Here is a 26819-nt window from a genome sequence, read left to right as displayed (position 1 = left end):
CTTTAAAGTCTCATCTGTTCTTCTCTTTAAAGTCTCATCTGTTCTTCTCTTTAAAGTCTCATCTGTTCTTCTCTTTAAAGTCTCATCTGTTCTTCTCTTTAAAGTCTCATCTGTTCTTCTCTTTGAAGTCTCATCTGTTCTTCTCTTTAAAGTCTCATCTGTTCTTCTCTTTAAAGTCTCATCTGTTCTTCTCTTTAAAGTCTCATCTGTTCTTCTCTTTAAAGTCTCATCTGTTCTTCTCTTTGAAGTCTCATCTGTTCTTCTCTTTAAAGTCTCATCTGTTCTTCTCTTTGAAGTCTTCTTCTCTTTAAAGTCTCATCTGTTCTTCTCTTTAAAGTCTCATCTGTTCTTCTCTTTAAAGTCTCATCTGTTCTTCTCTTTGAAGTCTCATCTGTTCTTCTCTTTAAAGTCTCATCTGTTCTTCTCTTTGAAGTCTCATCTGTTCTTCTCTTTGAAGTCTCATCTGTTCTTCTCTTTAAAGTCTCATCTGTTCTTCTCTTTAAAGTCTCATCTGTTCTTCTCTTTAAAGTCTCATCTGTTCTTCTCTTTGAAGTCTTCTTCTCTTTAAAGTCTCATCTGTTCTTCTCTTTAAAGTCTCATCTGTTCTTCTCTTTAAAGTCTCATCTGTTCTTCTCTTTAAAGTCTCATCTGTTCTTCTCTTTGAAGTCTCATCTGTTCTTCTCTTTAAAGTCTCATCTGTTCTTCTCTTTGAAGTCTCATCTGTTCTTCTCTTTAAAGTCTCATCTGTTCTTCTCTTTGAAGTCTCATCTGTTCTTCTCTTTAAAGTCTCATCTGTTCTTCTCTTTAAAGTCTCATCTGTTCTTCTCTTTAAAGTCTCATCTGTTCTTCTCTTTAAAGTCTCATCTGTTCTTCTCTTTAAAGTCTCATCTGTTCTTCTCTTTAAAGTCTCATCTGTTCTTCTCTTTAAAGTCTCATCTGTTCTTCTCTTTGAAGTCTCATCTGTTCTTCTCTTTAAAGTCTCATCTGTTCTTCTCTTTGAAGTCTCATCTGTTCTTCTCTTTAAAGTCTCATCTGTTCTTCTCTTTGAAGTCTCATCTGTTCTTCTCTTTGAAGTCTCATCTGTTCTTCTCTTTGAAGTCTTCTTCTCTTTAAAGTCTCATCTGTTCTTCTCTTTAAAGTCTCATCTGTTCTCTTTAAAGTCTCATCTGTTCTTCTCTTTAAAGTCTCATCTGTTCTTCTCTTTAAAGTCTCATCTGTTCTTCTCTTTAAAGTCTCATCTGTTCTTCTCTTTGAAGTCTCATCTGTTCTTCTCTTTAAAGTCTCATCTGTTCTTCTCTTTAAAGTCTCATCTGTTCTTCTCTTTAAAGTCTCATCTGTTCTTCTCTTTAAAGTCTCATCTGTTCTTCTCTTTGAAGTCTCATCTGTTCTTCTCTTTGAAGTCTCTGTTCTTCTCTTTAAAGTCTCATCTGTTCTTCTCTTTAAAGTCTCATCTGTTCTTCTCTTTGAAGTCTCATCTGTTCTTCTCTTTAAAGTCTCATCTGTTCTTCTCTTTAAAGTCTCATCTGTTCTTCTCTTTGAAGTCTCATTTGTTCTTCTCTTTGAAGTCTCTGTTCTTCTCTTTGAAGTCTCATCTGTTCTTCTCTTTGAAGTCTTCTTCTCTTTAAAGTCTCATCTGTTCTTCTCTTTGAAGTCTCATCTGTTCTTCTCGTTCCAGAGACGTGAAACCAGAGAACGTTCTCATCGATCGCACTGGACACATCAAACTCGCTGACTTTGGATCTGCCGCCAAACTCACAGCAGAAAGAACTGTGAGTGTTTAGAACCGTGTGTGGTTAGAACCGTGTGTGGTTAGAACCGTGAGTGTTTAGAACCGTGTGTGGTTAGAACCGTGAGTGTTTAGAACCGTGAGTGTTTAGAACCGTGAGTGTTTAGAACCGTGAGTGTTTAGAACCGTGTGTGGTTAGAACCGTGTGTGGTTAGAACCGTGAGTGTTTAGAACCGTGTGTGGTTAGAACCGTGTGTGGTTAGAACCGTGTGTGGTTAGAACCGTGTGTGGTTAGAACCGTGAGTGTTTAGAACCGTGTGTGGTTAGAACCGTGAGTGTTTAGAACCGTGAGTGTTTAGAACCGTGAGTGTTTAGAACCGTGAGTGTTTAGAACCGTGAGTGTTTAGAACCGTGTGTGTTTAGAACCGTGTGTGGTTAGAACCGTGAGTGTTTAGAACCGTGTGTGGTTAGAACCGTGAGTGTTTAGAACCGTGAGTGTTTAGAACCGTGTGTGGTTAGAACCGTGTGTGGTTAGAACCGTGAGTGTTTAGAACCGTGTGTGGTTAGAACCGTGTGTGGTTAGAACCGTGAGTGTTTAGAACCGTGTGTGGTTAGAACCGTGTGTGGTTAGAACCGTGTGTGGTTAGAACCGTGTGTGGTTAGAACCGTGAGTGTTTAGAACCGTGTGTGGTTAGAACCGTGAGTGTTTAGAACCGTGTGTGGTTAGAACCGTGAGTGTTTAGAACCGTGAGTGTTTAGAACCGTGAGTGTTTAGAACCGTGAGTGTTTAGAACCGTGTGTGTTTAGAACCGTGTGTGGTTAGAACCGTGAGTGTTTAGAACCGTGTGTGGTTAGAACCGTGAGTGTTTAGAACCGTGTGTGGTTAGAACCGTGAGTGTTTAGAACCGTGTGTGGTTAGAACCGTGAGTGTTTAGAACCGTGTGTGGTTAGAACCGTGAGTGTTTAGAACCGTGTGTGGTTAGAACCGTGAGTGTTTAGAACCGTGTGTGTTTAGAACCGTGTGTGGTTAGAACCGTGAGTGTTTAGAACCGTGTGTGGTTAGAACCGTGAGTGTTTAGAACCGTGTGTGGTTAGAACCGTGAGTGTTTAGAACCGTGTGTGTTTAGAACCGTGTGTGTTTAGAACCGTGTGTGTTTAGAACCGTGTGTGGTTAGAACCGTGAGTGTTTAGAACCGTGAGTGTTTAGAACACATGGGTTCCTCTGATGTTGACGCTCTCAGAACACATGAATCAAACACACGTCTGTTCTAGGTTTCCTCCAGCTCGGTTCACGTCAGGACTCAAGAGTACCTCTCCCCCGAGGTTCTCTCTGTGATGTCGGGTTCTGGGGCCTCGTATGGCCCCGAGTGCGACTGGTGGTCTCTGGGAGTCGTTGCTTATGAGATGATCTACGGAACGTCTCCTTTTAATGATGGAACCAAGAGGAACATCATAAACCACCAGGTACAACGTGTTCTCCTGCATCAGAGCGTTTAGTGTTCCACCAGCTACAACGTGTTCTCCTGCATCAGAGCGTTTAGTGTTCTGGTGTGTTCTGATGTTCTGATGTTCTGGTGTTCTGATGTTCTGGTGTGTTCTGATGTTCTGGTGTGTTCTGATGTTCTGATGTTCTGGTGTGTTCTGATGTTCTGGTGTGTTCTGATGTTCTGATGTTCTGGTGTTCTGATGTTCTGGTGTGTTCTGATGTTCTGGTGTGTTCTGATGTTCTGGTGTGTTCTGATGTTCTGGTGTGTTCTGATGTTCTGGTGTGTTCTGATGTTCTGATGTTCTGGTGTGTTCTGATGTTCTGGTGTGTTCTGATGTTCTGGTGTGTTCTGATGTTCTGATGTTCTGGTGTGTTCTGGTGTTCTGGTGTGTTCTGATGTTCTGGTGTGTTCTGATGTTCTGGTGTGTTCTGATGTTCTGGTGTGTTCTGATGTTCTGATGTTCTGGTGTGTTCTGGTGTGTTCTGATGTTCTGATGTTCTGGTGTGTTCTGGTGTTCTGGTGTGTTCTGATGTTCTGGTGTGTTCTGATGTTCTGGTGTGTTCTGATGTTCTGGTGTGTTCTGATGTTCTGGTGTGTTCTGCAGCTCTCCCTGAAGCTCCCGCAGCACCCGCGGGTGTCAGAGGCCTTCTCAGAGCTTGTTAAAGGTCTTCTGTGTGGAGCCAGAGACAGACTGGGCTTTGAAGGTCTGCGCTGTCATGGGTTCTTCAGCTCCACCGACTGGAACCACCTCCACAAAGGTAAAGGTCACAGGGTTCTGAGGGTTCTAAGGGATTTGAGGGTTCTGAGGGTTCTGTTTGGTCCTCATCACTTCTACATGTGACATGTGTCACACTTGATCATAGTGACATTCTCATGGTTAATGACATTCTCAAGCCTCTGACCCCTGGACTGTTGAAGCCTCTGACCCCTGGACTGTTGAAGCCTCTGACCCTTGGACTGTTGAAGCCTCTGACCCCTGGACTGTTGAAGCCTCTGACCCCTGGACTGTTGAAGCCTCTGACCCCTGGACTGACCCCTGGCGGTCACTCCGACCGCAAATGGCAAAATTCGAATCTTTTTTTTTTCCTTCAAAGTTAAAAAAGTAAGGATTTACCGACCGACTCACTTGAAAACTGTTGGTTCGGGTCACAGCAAACAGAGGGAAGAGAGAGGACCTCAGAGTGAAGAGAGAGGACCTCAGAGTGAAGAGAGAGGACCTCAGAGTGAAGAGAGAGGACCTCAGAGTGAAGAGAGAGGACCTCAGAGGGAAGAGAGAGGACCTCAGAGGGAAGAGAGAGGACCTCAGAGTGAAGAGAGAGGACCTCAGAGGGAAGAGAGAGGACCTCAGAGGGAAGAGAGAGGACCTCAGAGGGAAGAGAGGACCTCAGAGTGAAGAGAGAGGACCTCAGAGGGAAGAGAGAGGACCTCAGAGGGAAGAGAGAGGACCTCAGAGGGGAAGAGCTGTTGGAGTCGCATCTCCCCTCTTCTAGCTGCTCTCACACTGCACCTCTCTCTCTCTCTCTCTCTCTCTCTCTCTCTCTCTCTCTCTCTCTCTCTCTCTCTCTCTCTCTCTCTCTCTCTCTCTCTCTCTCGCTCCACACTGCACCTCTCTCTCTCTCTCTCTCTCTCTCTCTCTCTCTCTCTCTCTCTCTCTCTCTCTCTCTCTCTCTCTCTCTCGCTCCACACTGCACCTCTCTCTCTCTCTCTCTCTCTCTCTCTCTCTCTCTCTCTCTCTCTCTCTCTCTCGCTCCACACTGCACCTCTCTCTCTCTCTCTCTCTCTCTCTCTCTCTCTCGCTCCACACTGCACCTCTCTCTCTCTCTCTCTCTCTCTCGCTCCACACTGCACCTCTCTCTCTCTCTCTCGCTCTCTCGCTCCACACTGCACCTCTCTCTCTCTCTCTCGCTCTCTCGCTCCACACTGCACCTCTCTCTCTCGCTGCACACTGCACCTCTCTCTCTCTCTCTCGCTCTCTCGCTCCACACTGCACCTCTCTCTCTCTCTCTCGCTCTCTCGCTCCACACTGCACCTCTCTCTCTCTCTCTCTCTCTCGCTCCACACTGCACCTCTCTCTCTCTCTCTCTCTCGCTCCACACTGCACCTCTCTCTCTCTCTCTCTCTCTCTCGCTCGCTCGCTGCACACTGCACCTCTCTCTCTCTCTCTCGCTCGCTCGCTCGCTGCACACTGCACCTCTCTCTCTCTCTCTCGCTCGCTCGCTGCACACTGCACCTCTCTCTCGCTCGCTCGCTCGCTGCACACTGCACCTCTCTCTCTCTCGCTCGCTCGCTCGCTGCACACTGCACCTCTCTCTCTCTCGCTCGCTCGCTCGCTCGCTGCACACTGCACCTCTCTCTCTCTCGCTGCACACTGCACCTCTCTCTCGCTCGCTCGCTCGCTGCACACTGCACCTCTCTCTCTCTCGCTCGCTCGCTCGCTGCACACTGCACCTCTCTCTCGCTCGCTCGCTCGCTGCACACTGCACCTCTCTCTCTCTCGCTCGCTCGCTCGCTGCACACTGCACACACCCCTTTTCTCCTTCCTCTCTCTCTCTGTTCTTTATTCACAGTATTTGTGTCCTCCCGTCCTGAGCGGTCCCTCCCTCCTTACCCCCCTCTCTCTTCCCTCTACCCCCTCGTCTTTAACCCGTCTCTCACGTCCTCAGCGGTCGCCCCCTCCTCTACCCCCTCGTCTTTAACCCATCTGTCCCCTCTCGTCCTCAGCGGTCCCTCCGTTCGTGCCGGCGCTCAGCTCTGAAGATGACACATCTAATTTCGAGGAGCCGGAGCCGGAGGGAGCCGCCCCCAGCGCCGCATCCTCGCGTGCCCAGCCAGGAGCACCGTCGCCGGGCTTCACGGGCCGCGACCTGCCCTTTCTAGGCTGGTTCTTCTGCCGCGCGCTCACCACACTGTCCCGACCCGAGTAAGTGCTCCTCCACCTGTCTGCTCCACACGTCTGCTCCTCCACCTGTCTGCTCCACATGTCTGCTCCTCCACCTGTCTGCTCCTCATGTCTGCTCCTCCACCTGTCTGCTCCACACGTCTGCTCCTCCACCTGTCTGCTCCACATGTCTGCTCCTCCACCTGTCTGCTCCTCATGTCTGCTCCTCCACCTGTCTGCTCCACACGTCTGCTCCTCCACCTGTCTGCTCCACATGTCTGCTCCTCCACCTGTCTGCTCCTCATGTCTGCTCCTCCACCTGTCTGCTCCACACGTCTGCTCCTCCACCTGTCTGCTCCTCATGTCTGCTCCTCCACCTGTCTGCTCCTCATGTCTGCTCCTCCACCTGTCTGCTCCTCATGTCTGCTCCTCCACCTGTCTGCTCCACACGTCTGCTCCTCCACCTGTCTGCTCCTCATGTCTGCTCCTCCACCTGTCTGCTCCACACGTCTGCTCCTCCACCTGTCTGCTCCTCATGTCTGCTCCTCCACCTGTCTGCTCCTCATGTCTGCTCCTCCACCTGTCTGCTCCACACGTCTGCTCCTCCACCTGTCTGCTCCTCATGTCTGCTCCTCCACCTGTCTGCTCCACACGTCTGCTCCTCCACCTGTCTGCTCCTCATGTCTGCTCCTCCACCTGTCTGCTCCACACGTCTGCTCCTCCACCTGTCTGCTCCTCATGTCTGCTCCTCCACCTGTCTGCTCCTCATGTCTGCTCCTCCACCTGTCTGCTCCACACGTCTGCTCCTCCACCTGTCTGCTCCTCATGTCTGCTCCTCCACCTGTCTGCTCCACACGTCTGCTCCTCCACCTGTCTGCTCCTCATGTCTGCTCCTCCACCTGTCTGCTCCACACGTCTGCTCCTCCACCTGTCTGCTCCTCATGTCTGCTCCTCCACCTGTCTGCTCCTCATGTCTGCTCCTCCACCTGTCTGCTCCACACGTCTGCTCCTCCACCTGTCTGCTCCTCATGTCTGCTCCTCCACCTGTCTGCTCCACACGTCTGCTCCTCCACCTGTCTGCTCCTCATGTCTGCTCCTCCACCTGTCTGCTCCACACGTCTGCTCCTCCACCTGTCTGCTCCTCATGTCTGCTCCTCCACCTGTCTGCTCCACACGTCTGCTCCTCCACCTGTCTGCTCCTCATGTCTGCTCCTCCACCTGTCTGCTCCACACGTCTGCTCCTCCACCTGTCTGCTCCTCATGTCTGCTCCTCCACCTGTCTGCTCCACACGTCTGCTCCTCCACCTGTCTGCTCCTCATGTCTGCTCCTCCACCTGTCTGCTCCTCATGTCTGCTCCTCCACCTGTCTGCTCCACACGTCTGCTCCTCCACCTGTCTGCTCCTCATGTCTGCTCCTCCACCTGTCTGCTCCACACGTCTGCTCCTCCACCTGTCTGCTCCTCATGTCTGCTCCTCCACCTGTCTGCTCCACACGTCTGCTCCTCCACCTGTCTGCTCCTCATGTCTGCTCCTCCACCTGTCTGCTCCACACGTCTGCTCCTCCACCTGTCTGCTCCACATGTCTGCTCCTCCACCTGTCTGCTCCACACGTCTGCTCCTCCACCTGTCTGCTCCTCATGTCTGCTCCTCCACCTGTCTGCTCCACACGTCTGCTCCTCCACCTGTCTGCTCCACATGTCTGCTCCTCCACCTGTCTGCTCCTCATGTCTGCTCCTCCACCTGTCTGCTCCACACGTCTGCTCCTCCACCTGTCTGCTCCTCATGTCTGCTCCTCCACCTGTCTGCTCCTCATGTCTGCTCCTCCACCTGTCTGCTCCTCATGTCTGCTCCTCCACCTGTCTGCTCCACACGTCTGCTCCTCCACCTGTCTGCTCCTCATGTCTGCTCCTCCACCTGTCTGCTCCACACGTCTGCTCCTCCACCTGTCTGCTCCTCATGTCTGCTCCTCCACCTGTCTGCTCCTCATGTCTGCTCCTCCACCTGTCTGCTCCACACGTCTGCTCCTCCACCTGTCTGCTCCTCATGTCTGCTCCTCCACCTGTCTGCTCCACACGTCTGCTCCTCCACCTGTCTGCTCCTCATGTCTGCTCCTCCACCTGTCTGCTCCACACGTCTGCTCCTCCACCTGTCTGCTCCTCATGTCTGCTCCTCCACCTGTCTGCTCCTCATGTCTGCTCCTCCACCTGTCTGCTCCACACGTCTGCTCCTCCACCTGTCTGCTCCTCATGTCTGCTCCTCCACCTGTCTGCTCCACACGTCTGCTCCTCCACCTGTCTGCTCCTCATGTCTGCTCCTCCACCTGTCTGCTCCACACGTCTGCTCCTCCACCTGTCTGCTCCTCATGTCTGCTCCTCCACCTGTCTGCTCCTCATGTCTGCTCCTCCACCTGTCTGCTCCACACGTCTGCTCCTCCACCTGTCTGCTCCTCATGTCTGCTCCTCCACCTGTCTGCTCCACACGTCTGCTCCTCCACCTGTCTGCTCCTCATGTCTGCTCCTCCACCTGTCTGCTCCACACGTCTGCTCCTCCACCTGTCTGCTCCTCATGTCTGCTCCTCCACCTGTCTGCTCCACACGTCTGCTCCTCCACCTGTCTGCTCCTCATGTCTGCTCCTCCACCTGTCTGCTCCACACGTCTGCTCCTCCACCTGTCTGCTCCTCATGTCTGCTCCTCCACCTGTCTGCTCCACACGTCTGCTCCTCCACCTGTCTGCTCCTCATGTCTGCTCCTCCACCTGTCTGCTCCTCATGTCTGCTCCTCCACCTGTCTGCTCCACACGTCTGCTCCTCCACCTGTCTGCTCCTCATGTCTGCTCCTCCACCTGTCTGCTCCACACGTCTGCTCCTCCACCTGTCTGCTCCTCATGTCTGCTCCTCCACCTGTCTGCTCCACACGTCTGCTCCTCCACCTGTCTGCTCCTCATGTCTGCTCCTCCACCTGTCTGCTCCACACGTCTGCTCCTCCACCTGTCTGCTCCACATGTCTGCTCCTCCACCTGTCTGCTCCACACGTCTGCTCCTCCACCTGTCTGCTCCTCATGTCTGCTCCTCCACCTGTCTGCTCCACACGTCTGCTCCTCCACCTGTCTGCTCCTCATGTCTGCTCCTCCACCTGTCTGCTCCTCATGTCTGCTCCTCCACCTGTCTGCTCCACACGTCTGCTCCTCCACCTGTCTGCTCCACACGTCTGCTCCTCCACCTGTCTGCTCCTCCACCTGTCTGCTCCTCATGTCTGCTCCTCCACCTGTCTGCTCCACACGTCTGCTCCTCCACCTGTCTGCTCTTCATGTCTGCTCCTCCACCTGTCTGCTCCACACGTCTGCTCCTCCACCTGTCTGCTCCTCATGTCTGCTCCTCCACCTGTCTGCTCCACACGTCTGCTCCTCCACCTGTCTGCTCCTCATGTCTGCTCCTCCACCTGTCTGCTCCTCATGTCTGCTCCTCCACCTGTCTGCTCCTCATGTCTGCTCCTCCACCTGTCTGCTCCACACGTCTGCTCCTCCACCTGTCTGCTCCTCATGTCTGCTCCTCCACCTGTCTGCTCCACACGTCTGCTCCTCCACCTGTCTGCTCCTCATGTCTGCTCCTCCACCTGTCTGCTCCACACGTCTGCTCCTCCACCTGTCTGCTCCTCATGTCTGCTCCTCCACCTGTCTGCTCCTCATGTCTGCTCCTCCACCTGTCTGCTCCACACGTCTGCTCCTCCACCTGTCTGCTCCTCATGTCTGCTCCTCCACCTGTCTGCTCCTCATGTCTGCTCCTCCACCTGTCTGCTCCTCATGTCTGCTCCTCCACCTGTCTGCTCCTCATGTCTGCTCCTCCACCTGTCTGCTCCACACGTCTGCTCCTCCACCTGTCTGCTCTTATGTCTGCTCCTCATGTCTGCTCCTCCACCTGTCTGCTCCTCATGTCTGCTCCTCATGTCTGCTCCTCATGTCTGCTCCTCATGTCTTCTCCTCATGTCTGCTCCTCATGTCTGCTCCTCATGTCTTCTCTCATGTCTGCTCCTCATGTCTGCTCCTCATGTCTGCTCCTCATGTCTGCTCCTCATGTCTGCTCCACCTGTCTGCTCCTCATGTCTGCTCCTCATGTCTGCTCTCATGTCTGCTCTCATGTCTGCTCCTCATGTCTGCTCCTCATGTCTGCTCTTATGTCTGCTCTTATGTCTGCTCTTATGTCTGCTCCTCATGTCTGCTCCTCATGTCTGCTCCTCATGTCTGCTCCTCATGTCTGCTCTTCATGTCTGCTCCTCATGTCTGCTCCTCATGTCTGCTCCTCATGTCTGCTCTTATGTCTGCTCTTATGTCTGCTCTTATGTCTGCTCTTATGTCTGCTCCTCATGTCTGCTCTTATGTCTGCTCCTCATGTCTGCTCTCATGTCTGCTCCTCATGTCTGCTCTCATGTCTGCTCCTCATGTCTGCTCCTCATGTCTGCTCCTCATGTCTGCTCCTCATGTCTGCTCCTCATGTCTGCTCCTCATGTCTGCTCTTATGTCTGCTCTTATGTCTGCTTCTCATGTCTGCTCCTCATGTCTGCTCCTCATGTCTGCTCCTCATGTCTGCTCCTCATGTCTGCTCTCATGTCTGCTCTCATGTCTGCTCCTCATGTCTGCTCCTCATGTCTGCTCCTCATGTCTGCTCCTCATGTCTGCTCCTCCACCTGTCTGCTCCTCATGTCTGCTCCTCATGTCTGCTCCTCATGTCTGCTCCTCATGTCTGCTCCTCATGTCTGCTCCTCATGTCTGCTCTCATGTCTGCTCCTCATGTCTGCTCTTATGTCTGCTCCTCATGTCTGCTCTTATGTCTGCTCCTCATGTCTGCTCTTATGTCTGCTCTTATGTCTGCTCCTCATGTCTGCTCTTATGTCTGCTCCTCATGTCTGCTCCACCTGTCTGCTCTTATGTCTGCTCTTATGTCTGCTCTTATGTCTGCTCCTCATGTCTGCTCCTCATGTCTGCTCCTCATGTCTGCTCTTCATGTCTGCTCCTCATGTCTGCTCCTCATGTCTGCTCTCATGTCTGCTCCTCATGTCTGCTCTCATGTCTGCTCCTCATGTCTGCTCCTCATGTCTGCTCTTATGTCTGCTCCTCATGTCTGCTCCTCATGTCTGCTCCTCATGTCTGCTCCTCATGTCTGCTCCTCATGTCTGCTCTCATGTCTGCTCTCATGTCTGCTCCTCATGTCTGCTCCTCATGTCTGCTCCTCATGTCTGCTCCTCATGTCTGCTCTCATGTCTGCTCCTCATGTATGCTCCTCATGTCTGCTCCTCATGTCTGCTCTTATGTCTGCTCCTCATGTCTGCTCCTCATGTCTGCTCCTCATGTCTGCTCCTCATGTCTGCTCCTCATGTCTGCTCCTCATGTCTTCTCTCATGTCTGCTCCTCATGTCTTCTCTCATGTCTGCTCCTCATGTCTGCTCCTCATGTCTGCTCCTCATGTCTGCTCCTCATGTCTGCTCCTCATGTCTGCTCCTCATGTCTGCTCCTCATGTCTGCTCCTCATGTCTGCTCCTCATGTCTTCTCTCATGTCTGCTCCTCATGTCTGCTCCTCATGTCTGCTCCTCATGTCTGCTCCTCATGTCTGCTCCTCATGTCTTCTCTCATGTCTGCTCCTCATGTCTGCTCCTCATGTCTGCTCCTCATGTCTGCTCCTCATGTCTGCTCCTCATGTCTGCTCCTCATGTCTGCTCCTCATGTCTTCTCTCATGTCTGCTCCTCATGTCTGCTCCTCATGTCTGCTCCTCATGTCTGCTCCTCATGTCTGCTCCTCACATGTTAATGAGCGGATCACATTATTCCTATTGAACATTGAGACTTTTAAACACATTTTTGTTGTGGTTTTGTTGTTGTCGGTTAGACACAAAGACTTAAAGGGGATCGACCATTTTTCGCCGATTTGAGAACTCAAGCGGAAGTGTACTACATATGTGTACTATACTACATATGTGTGCTATACTACATATGTGTGCTATACTACATATGTGTACTATACTACATATGTGTGCTATACTACATATGTGTGCTATACTACATATGTGTACTATACTACATATGTGTGCTATACTACATATGTGTGCTATACTACATATGTGTGCTATACTACATATGTGTACTATACTACATATGTGTACTATACTACATATGTGTACTATACTACATATGTGTGCTATACTACATATGTGTACTATACTACATATGTGTGCTATACTACATATGTGTGCTATACTGTGTGCTATACTACATATGTGTGCTATACTACATATGTGTGCTATACTACATATGTGTGCTATACTACATATGTGTGCTACACTACATATGTGTGCTATACTACATATGTGTGCTATACTACATATGTGTGCTATACTACATATGTGTGCTATACTACATATGTGTGCTATACTACATATTTGTGCTATACTACATATGTGTACTATACTACATATGTGTACTATACTACATATGTGTGCTATACTACATATATGTACTATACTACATATGTGTACTATACTACATATGTGTGCAATACTACATATGTGTACTATACTACATATGTGTGCTATACTACATATATGTACTATACTACATATGTGTACTATACTACATATGTGTGCAATACTACATATGTGTACTATACTACATTATGTGTGCTATACTACATATGTGTACTATACTACATATGTGTGCTACACTACATATTTGTACTATACTACATATGTGTGCTACACTACATATGTGTGCTATACTACATATGTGTGCTATACTACATATGTGTGCTACACTACATATTTGTACTATACTAAATATGTGTGCTACACTACATATGTGTGCTATACTACATATGTGTACTATACTACATATGTGTGCTACACTACATATGTGTGCTATACTACATTATGTGTGCTATACTACATATGTGTGCTATACTACATATGTGTGCTACACTACATATTTGTACTATACTACATTATGTGTGCTATACTACATATGTGTGCTATACTACATATGTGTGCTACACTACATATTTGTACTATACTACATATGTGTGCTACACTACATATGTGTACTATACTACATATGTGTGCTATACTACATATATGTACTATACTACATATGTGTGCTATACTACATATGTGCACTATACTACATATATGTACTATACTACATATGTGTGCTATACTACATATGTGCACTATACTACATATGTGTACTATACTACATATGTGTGCTATACTACATATGTGTACTATACTACATATATGTGCTATACTACATATATGTACTATACTACATATGTGTACTATACTACATGTACTATACTACATATGTGCACTATACTACATATATGTACTATACTACATATGTGTGCTATACTACATATGTGCACTATACTACATATGTGCGCTATACTACATATGTGTGCTATACTACATATGTGTACTATACTACATATGTGTACTATACTACATATGTGTGCTATACTACATATGTGTACTATACTACATATGTGTACTATACTACATATATGTGCTATACTACATATATGTACTATACTACATATGTGTACTATACTACATGTACTATACTACATATGTGCACTATACTACATATATGTACTATACTACATATGTGTGCTATACTACATATGTGCACTATACTACATATGTGTGCTATACTACATATGTGTGCTATACTACATATGTGTACTACACTACATATGTGTACTATACTACATGTACTATACTACATATGTGCACTATACTACATATGTGTGCTATACTACATATGTGTGCTATACTACATATGTGTACTATACTACATATGTGTACTATACTACATATGTGTGCTATACTACATATATGTACTATACTACATTATGTGTGCTATACTACATATGTGTGCTATACTACATATGTGTACTATACTACATATATGTGCTATACTACATATGTGTACTATACTACATATGTGTACTATACTACATATGTGTACTATACTACATATGTGTGCTATACTACATATGTGTACTATACTACATATGTGTGCTATACTACATATGTGTACTATACTACATATGTGTGCTATACTACATATGTGTGCTATACTACATATGTGTGCTATACTACATATGTGTGCTACACTACATATTTGTACTATACTACATATGTGTACTATACTACATATGTGTACTATACTACATATGTGTGCTATACTACATATGTGTGCTATACTACATATGTGTGCCACACTACAATATGTGTGCTATACTACATTATGTGTGCTATACTACATATGTGTGCTATACTACATATGTGTGCTATACTACATATGTGTGCTATACTACATATGTGTGCTATACTACATATGTGTGCTATACTACATATATATGCTATACTACATATATATGCTATTCTACATATGTGTGCTACACTACATATTTGTACTATACTACATATGTGTGCTACACTACATATGTGTGCTATACTACATATGTGTGCTATACTACATATGTGTGCTATACTACATATGTGTGCTATACTACATATGTGTACTATACTACATATTTGTGCTATACTACATATGTGTACTATACTACATATGTGTACTATACTACATATGTGTACTATACTACATATGTGTGCTATACTACATATATGTACTATACTACATATGTGTACTATACTACATATGTGTGCAATACTACATATGTGTACTATACTACATATGTGTGCTATACTACATATATGTACTATACTACATTATGTGTGCTATACTACATATGTGTGCTATACTACATATGTGTGCTATACTACATATGTGTGCTATACTACATATGTGTGCTATACTACATATGTGTGCTACACTACATATGTGTGCTATACTACATATGTGTGCTATACTACATATGTGTGCTATACTACATATGTGTACTATACTACATATTTGTGCTATACTACATATGTGTACTATACTACATATGTGTACTATACTACATATGTGTACTATACTACATATGTGTGCTATACTACATATATGTACTATACTACATATGTGTACTATACTACATATGTGTGCAATACTACATATGTGTACTATACTACATATGTGTGCTATACTACATATATGTACTATACTACATTATGTGTGCTATACTACATATGTGTGCTATACTACAAATGTGTGCTATACTACATATGTGTGCTATACTACATATGTGTGCTATACTACATATGTGTGCTACACTACATATTTGTACTATACTACATATGTGTGCTACACTACATATGTGTGCTATACTACATATGTGTGCTATACTACATATGTGTGCTATACTACATATGTGTGCTATACTACATATGTGTACTATACTACATATTTGTGCTATACTACATATGTGTACTATACTACATATGTGTACTATACTACATATGTGTACTATACTACATATATATGCTATACTACATATATATGCTATTCTACATATGTGTGCTACACTACATATTTGTACTATACTACATATGTGTGCTATACTACATATGTGTACTATACTACATATATATGCTATACTACATATATATGCTATTCTACATATGTGTGCTACACTACATATTTGTACTATACTACATATGTGTGCTACACTACATATGTGTACTATACTACATATGTGTGCTATACTACATATGTGTGCTATACTACATATGTGTGCTATACTACATATGTGTACTATACTACATATTTGTGCTATACTACATATGTGTACTATACTACATATGTGTGCTATACTACATATGTGTGCTATACTACATATGTGTGCTATACTACATATGTGTACTATACTACATATGTGTACTATACTACATATGTGTGCAATACTACATATGTGTACTATACTACATATGTGTACTATACTACATATGTGTGCTATACTACATATATGTACTATACTACATTATGTGTGCTATACTACATATGTGTGCTATACTACATATGTGTGCTATACTACATATGTGTGCTATACTACATATGTGTGCTATACTACATATGTGTACTATACTACATATGTGTGCTACACTACATATGTGTGCTATACTACATTATGTGTGCTATACTACATATGTGTGCTATACTACATATGTGTACTATACTACATATGTGTACTATACTACATATGTCTGCTATACTACATTATGTGTGCTACACTACATATTTGTACTATACTACATATGTGTGCTATACTACATATGTGTGCTATACTACATATGTGTGCTATACTACATATGTGTACTATACTACATATGTGTGCTATACTACATATGTGTGCTATACTACATATGTGTGCTATACTACATATGTGTACTATACTACATATATGTGCTATACTACATATGTGTGCTATACTACATATGTGTACTATTCTACATATGTGTACTATACTACATATGTGTGCTATACTACATATGTGTCCTATACTACATATGTGTCCTACACTACATATGTGTGCTATACTACATATGTGTGCTACACTACATATGTGTGCTATACTACATTATGTGTGCTATACTACATATGTGTGCTACACTACATATGTGTGCTACACTACATATTTGTACTATACTACATATGTGTGCTATACTACATATGTGTGCTATACTACATATGTGTGCTATACTACATATGTGTGCTATACTACATATGTGTACTATACTACATATATATGCTATTCTACATATGTGTGCTACACTACATATTTGTACTATACTACATATGTGTGCTACACTACATATGTGTGCTATACTACATATGTGTGCTATACTACATATGTGTGCTATACTACATATGTGTGCTATACTACATATGTGTGCTATACTACATATGTGTGCTATACTACATATGTGTACTATACTACATATATATGCTATTCTACATATGTGTGCTACACTACATATTTGTACTATACTACATATGTGTGCTACACTACATATGTGTGCTATACTACATATGTGTGCTATACTACATATGTGTGCTATACTACATAAGGCGCTGGTACAGCTGGCAGCCCGGTGTAAACGCTCTCTCGTCTTTCTCACACTTATTGTGCTTTATCTCCTATATTTTGTAAATATAATTAGTATATTTTATCTATTTTACTGTACGATAGGGACACGCGCTGGAATAGTTTTTTAATTCAACTGTTTTTGACTTTTTTCGGCTGGATTTGAGCGTTTTTCGTTGCGTTCGTTGTGTTGTTGTGACGTGAGCTAGCTCCGAGCGAGCCCACCAGCCCCCCCCCCCGCGCCCTCCGGCCGCGCTAAAGTACGGCGTGTCGTCGGTACACGTTTATATACACGTTTATATGAAAGAGGAACTTCACCAACGATCGGGACACGCACTGGAATCGCTTTACATTAACTTGTTTTGACTTTATTCGGCTGGATTGAGTGTTTTCGTCGTGTCGTTGCGATGTGTCTTGGCTCTGAGTCCCCCGGCCCCGCCCCCCGGCTCCGGCCCCGCCCCCCGGCTCCGTTCCCGCCCCCCGGCTCCGTTCCCCGCCTCCCGGCCGGCGCCGTACCGCGTTTACACAAAGGAGGAACTCATGAAACTGCGGAGAACAGTCGTCTTACCCGGAGATCGTCACGTTATCCCGGCGGACATCCTAAGGAAAACACAGAGAAGCAGACGGGCTGGACGTAAACTCCGAGAGAAGAGAGGGACAAACAGGAAGTCGGTTCCCGCCGTAGTCATGGGTAACGTGAGGTCCCTTCAAAATAAAATGACGGAAATAGCGAGCCTCATGCGGTCCCAGAGGATTTATAGGAACAGCAGTGTCTTGATTTTCACAGAGACCTGGTTAACAGCAGAAATACAGACTCTATTGTAGGTTTGGACAATTTTCATCTGCTGCGGGCGACAGAACGAGAGAATGCGGGAAGAAAAGAGGTGGAGGTCTGAAGAAGAGAGGTGGAGGTCTGAAGAAGAGAGGTGGAGGTCTGAAGAAGAGAGGTGGAGGTCTGAAGAAAAGAGGTGGAGGTCTGAAGAAGAGAGGTGGAGGTCTGAAGAAGAGAGGTGGAGGTCTGAAGAAGAGAGGTGGAGGTCTGAAGTAGAGGGGTGGAGGTCTGAAGAAGAGAGGTGGAGGTCTGAAGAAAAGAGGAGGAGGTCTGAAGAAGAGAGGTGGAGGTCTGAAGAAGAGAGGTGGAGGTCTGAAGAAGAGAGGTGGAGGTCTGAAGAAGAGAGGTGGAGGTCTGAAGAAGAGGGGTGGAGGTCTGAAGAAGAGAGGTGGAGGTCTGAAGAAGAGAGGTGGAGGTCTGAAGAAGAGAGGTGGAGGTCTGAAGAAGAGAGGTGGAGGTCTGAAGAAAAGAGGAGGAGGTCTGAAGAAGAGAGGTGGAGGTCTGAAGAAGAGAGGTGGAGGTCTGAAGAAGAGAGGTGGATGGCTGAAGAAGAGATGTGGAGGTCTGAAGAAGAGAGGTGAAGGTCTGAAGAAAAGAGGTGGAGGTCTGAAGAAAAGAGGTGGAGGTCTGAAGAAGAGAGGTGGAGGTCTGAAGTAGAGGGGTGGAGGTCTGAAGAAGAGAGGTGGAGGTCTGAAGAAGAGAAGTGGAGGTCTGAAGAAGAGAGGTGGAGGCCTGAAGAAGAGAGGTGGAGGTCTGAAGAAGAGAGGTGGAGGTCTGGCGGTGTATGTGAACACGAGCTGGTCCAAACCCGAACACTGCACAGTGAGGGAGCAGCTATGTAACAAGGATATTGAACTATTGGCTATTGGCATGAGGCTATATTATCTGCCCCGGGAGTTCTCACATGTGATTTTGATCGCAGTCTATGTGGCCCCGTCTGCCAATGCTGAAGATGCTTGTGAAGCACTGCTCTCCTGCACTTGTAGGCTGCAAACACAGCACCCACAGGCTCTCTTCCTCATCTCTGGTGACTTTAACCACGCTTCTCCCTCTTCTGTTCTACCAACATACACCCAGTATGTTACCTGCCCCACCAGAGAGAATAGAACATTGGACTTGTTTTTTGCCAACACCAAGGAGGCTTATTCCTCTTCCCCCCTCCCTCCCTTGGGCAGCTCGGACCACAACCTTGTACATCTGAGGCCTGTGTATGAACCCATCGTGCGCAGGCAGCCTGTGGTGTCCCGTGAGGTGAGGAGGTGGTCTGCTGAGAGCGAGGAGGCTCTGAGGGACTGCTTCAGCACCACTGTCTGGACTGAGCTTTATGACCCACATGGGGAGGACATCAACACCATCACAGAGTGCATCACGGACTACATCAACTTCTGTTTTGAGAACATTGTTCCCTCCCGGACGGTGCGGTGTTTTCCAAACAACAAGCCATGGATTAACCGTGAACTGAAGGCTCTGCTGAAGTAGAAGAAGAGAGCCTTCAGGTCAGGGAACAAGGAGGAGCTGAGGACTGTGCAGAAGGAGCTGAGGAGGAAGATCAGGCAGGCTGAGGCCGGCTACAAGAGGAGGATGGAGGAGCAGCTTCAGCAAAAGAACATTCAGGGAGTGTGGAGGAGCCTGAAAACCATCTCGGGCTTCAAAATCCCCCCTGCCCAGACAGAGGGGGATCTACAGTGGGTGAATGATTTAAATGCTCACTTCTTGAGGTTTGATCGGTCACCCGCCCCTCCCCCTGCACAGCTGCATGCTCCCTCTTTCACAGCTGGACAATGGCCCACACCCGTTCCTCTGCTCTGGCCCATCAGCTCCCCACTCCCCCTGGACTCACCCATCCCCCCAGCACACAGTCCCCCTGGACTCACCTGTCCCCCCAGCACACAGTCCCCCTGGACTCACCCATCCCCCCAGCACACAGTCCCCCTGGACTCACCTGTCCCCCCAGCACACAGTCCCCCTGGACTCACCTGTCCCCCCAGGACACAGTCCCCCTGGACTCACCCATCCCCCCAGCACACAGTCCCCCTGCCAACCACTGACTGTCACAGCAGCACAGGTGAGGAGAGAGCTGAAGAGGATTAAAGTGAGGAAGGCAGCAGGACCTGAGGCATCAGCTCCAGGCTCCTTAAGTCCTGCAGATGAACTGTGTGGAGTTATGGAACATGTCTTCAACATGAGCCTGAAGCTGAGGGTGGTACCACAGGTCTGAAGACCTCCAGTCTGAAACCTGTGCCCAAGACACCGCGCCCCAAAGACCTCAACAGCTTCAGGCCAGTGGCTCTCACGTCCTGATGAAGACACTGGAGCTGGTCCTGGACCACCTCCGCTCCACCATGAGCTCAGCCATGGACCCGCTGCAGTTTGCATATCGGTCTGGCATCGGAGTGGAGGACGCCGTCATCTCCTGCTGCACCGCTCTCTCTCTCACCTGGAAAAGCCTGGCAGCTCTGTGAGGATCCTGTTCTTCGATCTCTCCAGCGCCTTCAACACCATCCAGCCACTGCTCCTGAGGGACAAGCTGGAGACGGCTGGTGTGGAGTATGACCTGGCAGAGTGGATCCTGGACGACCTCACAGACCGACCCCAGTTTGTGAGAGCCCGGAACTGTGTGTCTGACACTCGGACCTGCAGTGTGGGGGCCCCAGGGCACTGTCCTCGCGCCCTTTCTCTTCACCCTTTACACTGCAGACTTCAGACATGACACGGACAGCTGTGTCCTGCAGAAGTTCTCTGATGACTCTGCCATCATCGGACTCATCACGGACGACGATGATGCGGAGGACAGAGGACTGGAGCAGGACTTTGTGGACTGGGTCAGCGGAACCACCTCCTCATCAACGCGGGGAAGACCAAGGAGATGGTGGTGGACTTCCACAGACGCCACCCCACTGCCCCCTCACCAGTGAACATCCAGGGACGGGACATTGAGAGAGTGACTCATACAAGTACCTGGGTGTTCATCTGAACCACAAACTGGACTGGACTCATAACAAACACTGTACAGGAAGAGCCAGAGTCGGCTCTACCTCCTGAGGAGACTCAGGTCTTTTGGAGTGACAGGGCCACTCCTGAAGACCTTCTCTGACTCTGTGGTGGCATCAGCTCCTGTAGGTGTGGCCTGCTGGAGCAGCAGCATCACAGAGAGAGAGAGGAAGAAGCTGGACAGAGTCATCAAGAAGTCCAGCTCCGTCCTGGGCTGTGCTCTGGACTCGGTGCAGGAGGTGGGGGACAGGAGGGTCCTGGCTAGATTCACATCTATGCTGGACCATGAGTGTCGCCCCCTGCAGGACACTCTGTCCCCTGCAGGACACTCTGTCCCCTGCAGGACACTCTGTCCGCTCTGGAGAGCAGCTTCAGTGAGAGACTGATCCACCCTCTGTGTGAAGGAAAGGTTCCGTAGGTCTTTCCTTCTGCTGCTGTCAGACTTTATAACAAACACTGTTAGTCCTGAACACTCACAATACTGACCTAACCATGTGCAATTCTGTCATATGTGCAATTACTGTGAAATTCATGTGCAATCTATGTGCTGTCGTGACACATATTCATGTGCAATTACTGTCGTGATCACATGACATGGTATTTATGTATTTATTTATTTATTTGTCTATGGGAGTTTTTATTTATTTATAGGAGATCTTCTACTGAAAGTGTTTTTCAGACTTCCTATAAGTGATCTGTTCTTCTGGATCTACCTCTGGATCTACCTGCATTGCAACAATGAAATTTCCCCATGTGGGACAATAAAGGAATATCTTATCTTATCTTCTATATATATGTATATATATATATATATATATATATATTTTAAAAAAATCTTTTTTAATCCTCAAGATGCAGCTCTTGTGTGTGTTCTTCACATGTGTGTGTTCTTCACATGTGTGTGTTCTTCACATGTGTGTGTTCTTCACATGTGTGTTCTTCACATGTGTGTGTTCTTCACATGTGTGTGTTCTTCACATGTGTGTGTTCTTCACATGTGTGTTCTTCACATGTGTGTGTTCTTCACATGTGTGTGTTCTTCACATGTGTGTGTTCTTCACATGTGTGTGTTCTTCACATGTGTGTGTTCTTCACATGTGTGTTCTTCACATGTGTGTGTTCTTCACATGTGTGTGTTCTTCACATGTGTGTGTTCTTCACATGTGTGTGTTCTTCACATGTGTGTGTTCTTCACATGTGTGTGTTCTTCACATGTGTGTTCTTCACATGTGTGTGTTCTTCACATGTGTGTGTTCTTCACATGTGTGTGTTCTTCACATGTGTGTGTTCTTCACATTTGTGTATTCTTCACATGTGTGTATTCTTCACATGTGTGTGTTCTTCACATGTGTGTGTGTTCTTCACATGTGTGTGTTCTTCACATGTGTGTGTTCTTCACATGTGTGTGTTCTTCACATGTGTGTGTTGTTGTGTTCTTCACATGTGTGTTGTTGTGTTCTTCACATGTGTGTGTTCTTCACATGTGTGTGTTCTTCACATGTGTGTGTTCTTCACATGTGTGTGTTCTTCACATGTGTGTGTTGTTGTGTTCTTCACATGTGTGTTGTGTTGTTTCCAGGGCAGTGTCAGTGAGTGTCAACTCTCCGGCCAAAAACAACTCTATGGAAAAGAAGCTGCACCTCAAATCCAGAGAGCTGCAGGAAACACAAGACAAATGTCACAAGGTCAGAAATTACATGTTTACTACATATGTGTGCTATACTACATATGTGTGCTACACTACATATGTGTGCTACACTACATATGTGTGCTACACTACATATGTGTGCTACACTACATATGTGTGCTACACTACATATGTGTGCTACACTACATATGTGTGCTACACTACATATGTGTGCTATACTACATATGTGTGCTACACTACATATGTGTGCTACACTACATATGTGTGCTACACTACATATGTGTGCTACACTACATATGTGTGCTATACTACATATGTGTGCTATACTACATATGTGTGCTACACTACATATGTGTACTATACTACATATGTGTGCTATACTACATATGTGTGCTATATTACATATGTGTGCTACACTACATATGTGTACTATACTACATATGTGTACTATACTACATATGTGTACTATACTACATATATGTGCTATACTACATATGTGTGCTATACTACATATGTGTGCTATACTACATATGTGTGCTATACTACATATGTGTACTATACTACATATATATGCTATACTACATATGTGTGCTATACTACATATGTGTGTTACACTACATATGTGTGTTACACTACATATGTGTGCTACACTACATATGTGTACTATACTACATATGTGTGCTACACTACATATGTGTGCTATACTACATATGTGTGCTACACTACATATGTGTGCTACACTACATATGTGTACTATACTACATATGTGTGCTATACTACATATGTGTGCTACACTACATATGTGTACTATACTACATATGTGTACTATACTACATATGTGTACTATACTACATATGTGTGCTATACTACATATGTGTGCTATACTACATATGTGTGCTACACTACATATGTGTACTATACTACATATGTGTACTATACTACATATATGTACTATACTACATATGTGTGCTATACTACATATGTGTACTATACTACATATATATGCTATACTACATATGTGTGCTATACTACATATGTGTGTTACACTACATATGTGTGCTACACTACATATGTGTACTATACTACATATGTGTGCTACACTACATATGTGTGCTATACTACATATGTGTGCTACACTACATATGTGTGCTACACTACATATGTGTACTATACTACATATGTGTGCTATACTACATATGTGTGCTACACTACATATGTGTACTATACTACATATGTGTACTATACTACATATGTGTACTATACTACATATGTGTGCTATACTACATATGTGTGCTATACTACATATGTGTGCTACACTACATATGTGTGCTATACTACATATGTGTACTATACTACATATATGTACTATACTACATATGTGTGCTATACTACATATGTGTACTATACTACATATGTGTGCTACACTACATATGTGTGCTATACTACATATGTGTGCTACACTACATATGTGTGCTACACTACATATGTGTGCTATACTACATATGTGTACTATACTACATATATGTACTATACTACATATGTGTGCTATACTACATATGTGTACTATACTACATATGTGTGCTACACTACATATGTGTGCTATACTACATATGTGTGCTACACTACATATGTGTACTATACTACATATGTGTGCTACACTACATATGTGTACTATACTACATATGTGTGCTATACTACATATGTGTGCTACACTACATATGTGTACTATACTACATATGTGTACTATACTACATATGTGTACTATACTACATATGTGTGCTATACTACATATGTGTGCTATACTACATATGTGTGCTACACTACATATGTGTACTATACTACATATGTGTACTATACTACATATGTGTACTATACTACATATGTGTGCTATACTACATATGTGTGCTATACTACATATGTGTGCTACACTACATTATGTGTACTATACTACATGTGTGTGCTACACTACATATGTGTACTATACTACATATGTCTGCTATACTACATATGTCTGCTATACTACATATGTGTGCTACACTACATATGTGTACTATACTACATGTGTGTGCTATACTACATATGTGTGCTACACTACATTATGTGTACTATACTACATGTGTGTGCTACACTACATATGTGTACTATACTACATATGTCTGCTATACTACATATGTGTGCTACACTACATATGTGTACTATACTACATGTGTGTGCTATACTACATATGTGTACTATACTACATATATGTGCTATACTACATATGTGTGCTATACTACATATGTGTGCTATACTACATATGTGTGCTACACTACATATGTGTACTATACTACATATGTGTACTATACTACACATATGTGTACTATACTACATATGTGTACTATACTACATATGTGTACTATACTACATATGTGTGCTATACTACATATGTGTGCTACACTACATATGTGTACTATACTACATATGTCTGCTATACTACATATGTGTACTATACTACATATATGTGCTATACTACATATGTGTGCTATACTACATATGTGTGCTACACTACATATGTGTACTATACTACATATGTCTGCTATACTACATATGTGTACTATACTACATATGTGTGCTATACTACATATGTGTACTATACTACATATGTGTGCTATACTACATATGTGTGCTATACTACATATGTGTGCTACACTACATATGTGTGCTACACTACATATGTGTACTATACTACATATGTGTACTATACTACATATGTGTACTATACTACATATGTGTGCTATACTACATATGTGTGCTATACTACATATGTGTGCTATACTACATATGTGTGCTATACTACATATGTGTGCTATACTACATATGTGTGCTACACTACATATGTGTGCTATACTACATATGTGTGCTATACTACATATGTGTGCTACACTACATATGTGTACTACACTACATATGTGTGCTATACTACATATGTGTGCTATACTACATATGTGTGCTATACTACATATGTGTGCTATACTACATATGTGTGCTATACTACATATGTGTGCTATACTACATATGTGTACTATACTACATATGTCTGCTATACTACATATGTGTGCTACACTACATATGTGTACTATACTACATATGTGTGCTATACTACATATGTGTGCTATACTACATATGTGTGCTATACTACATATGTGTGCTATACTACATATGTGTGCTATACTACATATGTGTGCTATACTACATATGTGTGCTACACTACATATGTGTGCTACACTACATATGTGTACTACACTACATATGTGTACTATACTACATATGTGTACTATACTACATATGTGTGCTATACTACATATGTGTGCTACACTACATATGTGTACTATACTACATATGTGTACTATACTACATATGTCTGCTATACTACATATGTGTGCTACACTACATATGTGTACTATACTACATGTGTGTGCTATACTACATATGTGTGCTATACTACATATGTGTACTATACTACATATGTGTACTATACTACATATGTGTGCTATACTACATATGTGTGCTATACTACATATGTGTACTATTCTACATATGTGTACTATACTACATATGTGTGCTATACTACATATGTGTGCTATACTACATATGTGTGCTATACTACATATGTGTGCTATACTACATATGTGTGCTACACTACATATGTGTACTATACTACATATGTGTACTATACTACATATGTCTGCTATACTACATATGTGTGCTACACTACATATGTGTACTATACTACATGTGTGTGCTATACTACATATGTGTGCTATACTACATATGTGTACTATACTACATATGTCTGCTATACTACATATGTGTGCTACACTACATATTTGTGCTATACTACATATGTGTACTATTCTACATATGTGTACTATACTACATATGTGTGCTATACTACATATGTGTGCTATACTACATATGTGTGCTATACTACATATGTGTGCTATACTACATATGTGTACTATTCTACATATGTGTACTATACTACATATGTGTGCTATACTACATATGTGTGCTATACTACATATGTGTCCTACACTACATATGTGTGCTACACTACATATGTGTGCTATACTACATATGTGTGCTATACTACATATGTGTACTATTCTACATATGTGTACTATACTACATATGTGTACTATACTACA

At 44.8% G+C, this 26819-nt stretch overlaps 1 protein-coding gene across 1 annotated transcript in view; it reads left to right on the top strand.

The window, feature by feature from the left end:
• LOC140372557 (citron Rho-interacting kinase-like) overlaps positions 1–26819 on the top strand; it is a gene marked incomplete at its 3' end in the record, with an annotated part of 96354 nt that overhangs the window by 22984 nt on the left and 46551 nt on the right. Inside the window, exons 7-11 of the mRNA XM_072459689.1 lie at positions 1676–1769; positions 2999–3190; positions 3818–3971; positions 5935–6133; positions 22564–22669. Coding sequence (XP_072315790.1) covers positions 1676–1769; positions 2999–3190; positions 3818–3971; positions 5935–6133; positions 22564–22669 — 745 coding nt within the window. The remainder of the gene's footprint in view (positions 1–1675; positions 1770–2998; positions 3191–3817; positions 3972–5934; positions 6134–22563; positions 22670–26819) is intronic.

Source organism: Eucyclogobius newberryi, unplaced genomic scaffold (genome assembly GCF_026437365.1).
Source record: "Eucyclogobius newberryi isolate DKJ021-1_F unplaced genomic scaffold, fEucNew1.0.hap1 SCAF_250, whole genome shotgun sequence".
NCBI classification, from domain to species: domain Eukaryota; kingdom Metazoa; phylum Chordata; class Actinopteri; order Gobiiformes; family Gobiidae; genus Eucyclogobius; species Eucyclogobius newberryi.
The sequence above is the reverse complement of the archived record's forward strand: the minus strand, read 5'-3'. Positions and strand labels throughout refer to the sequence as shown.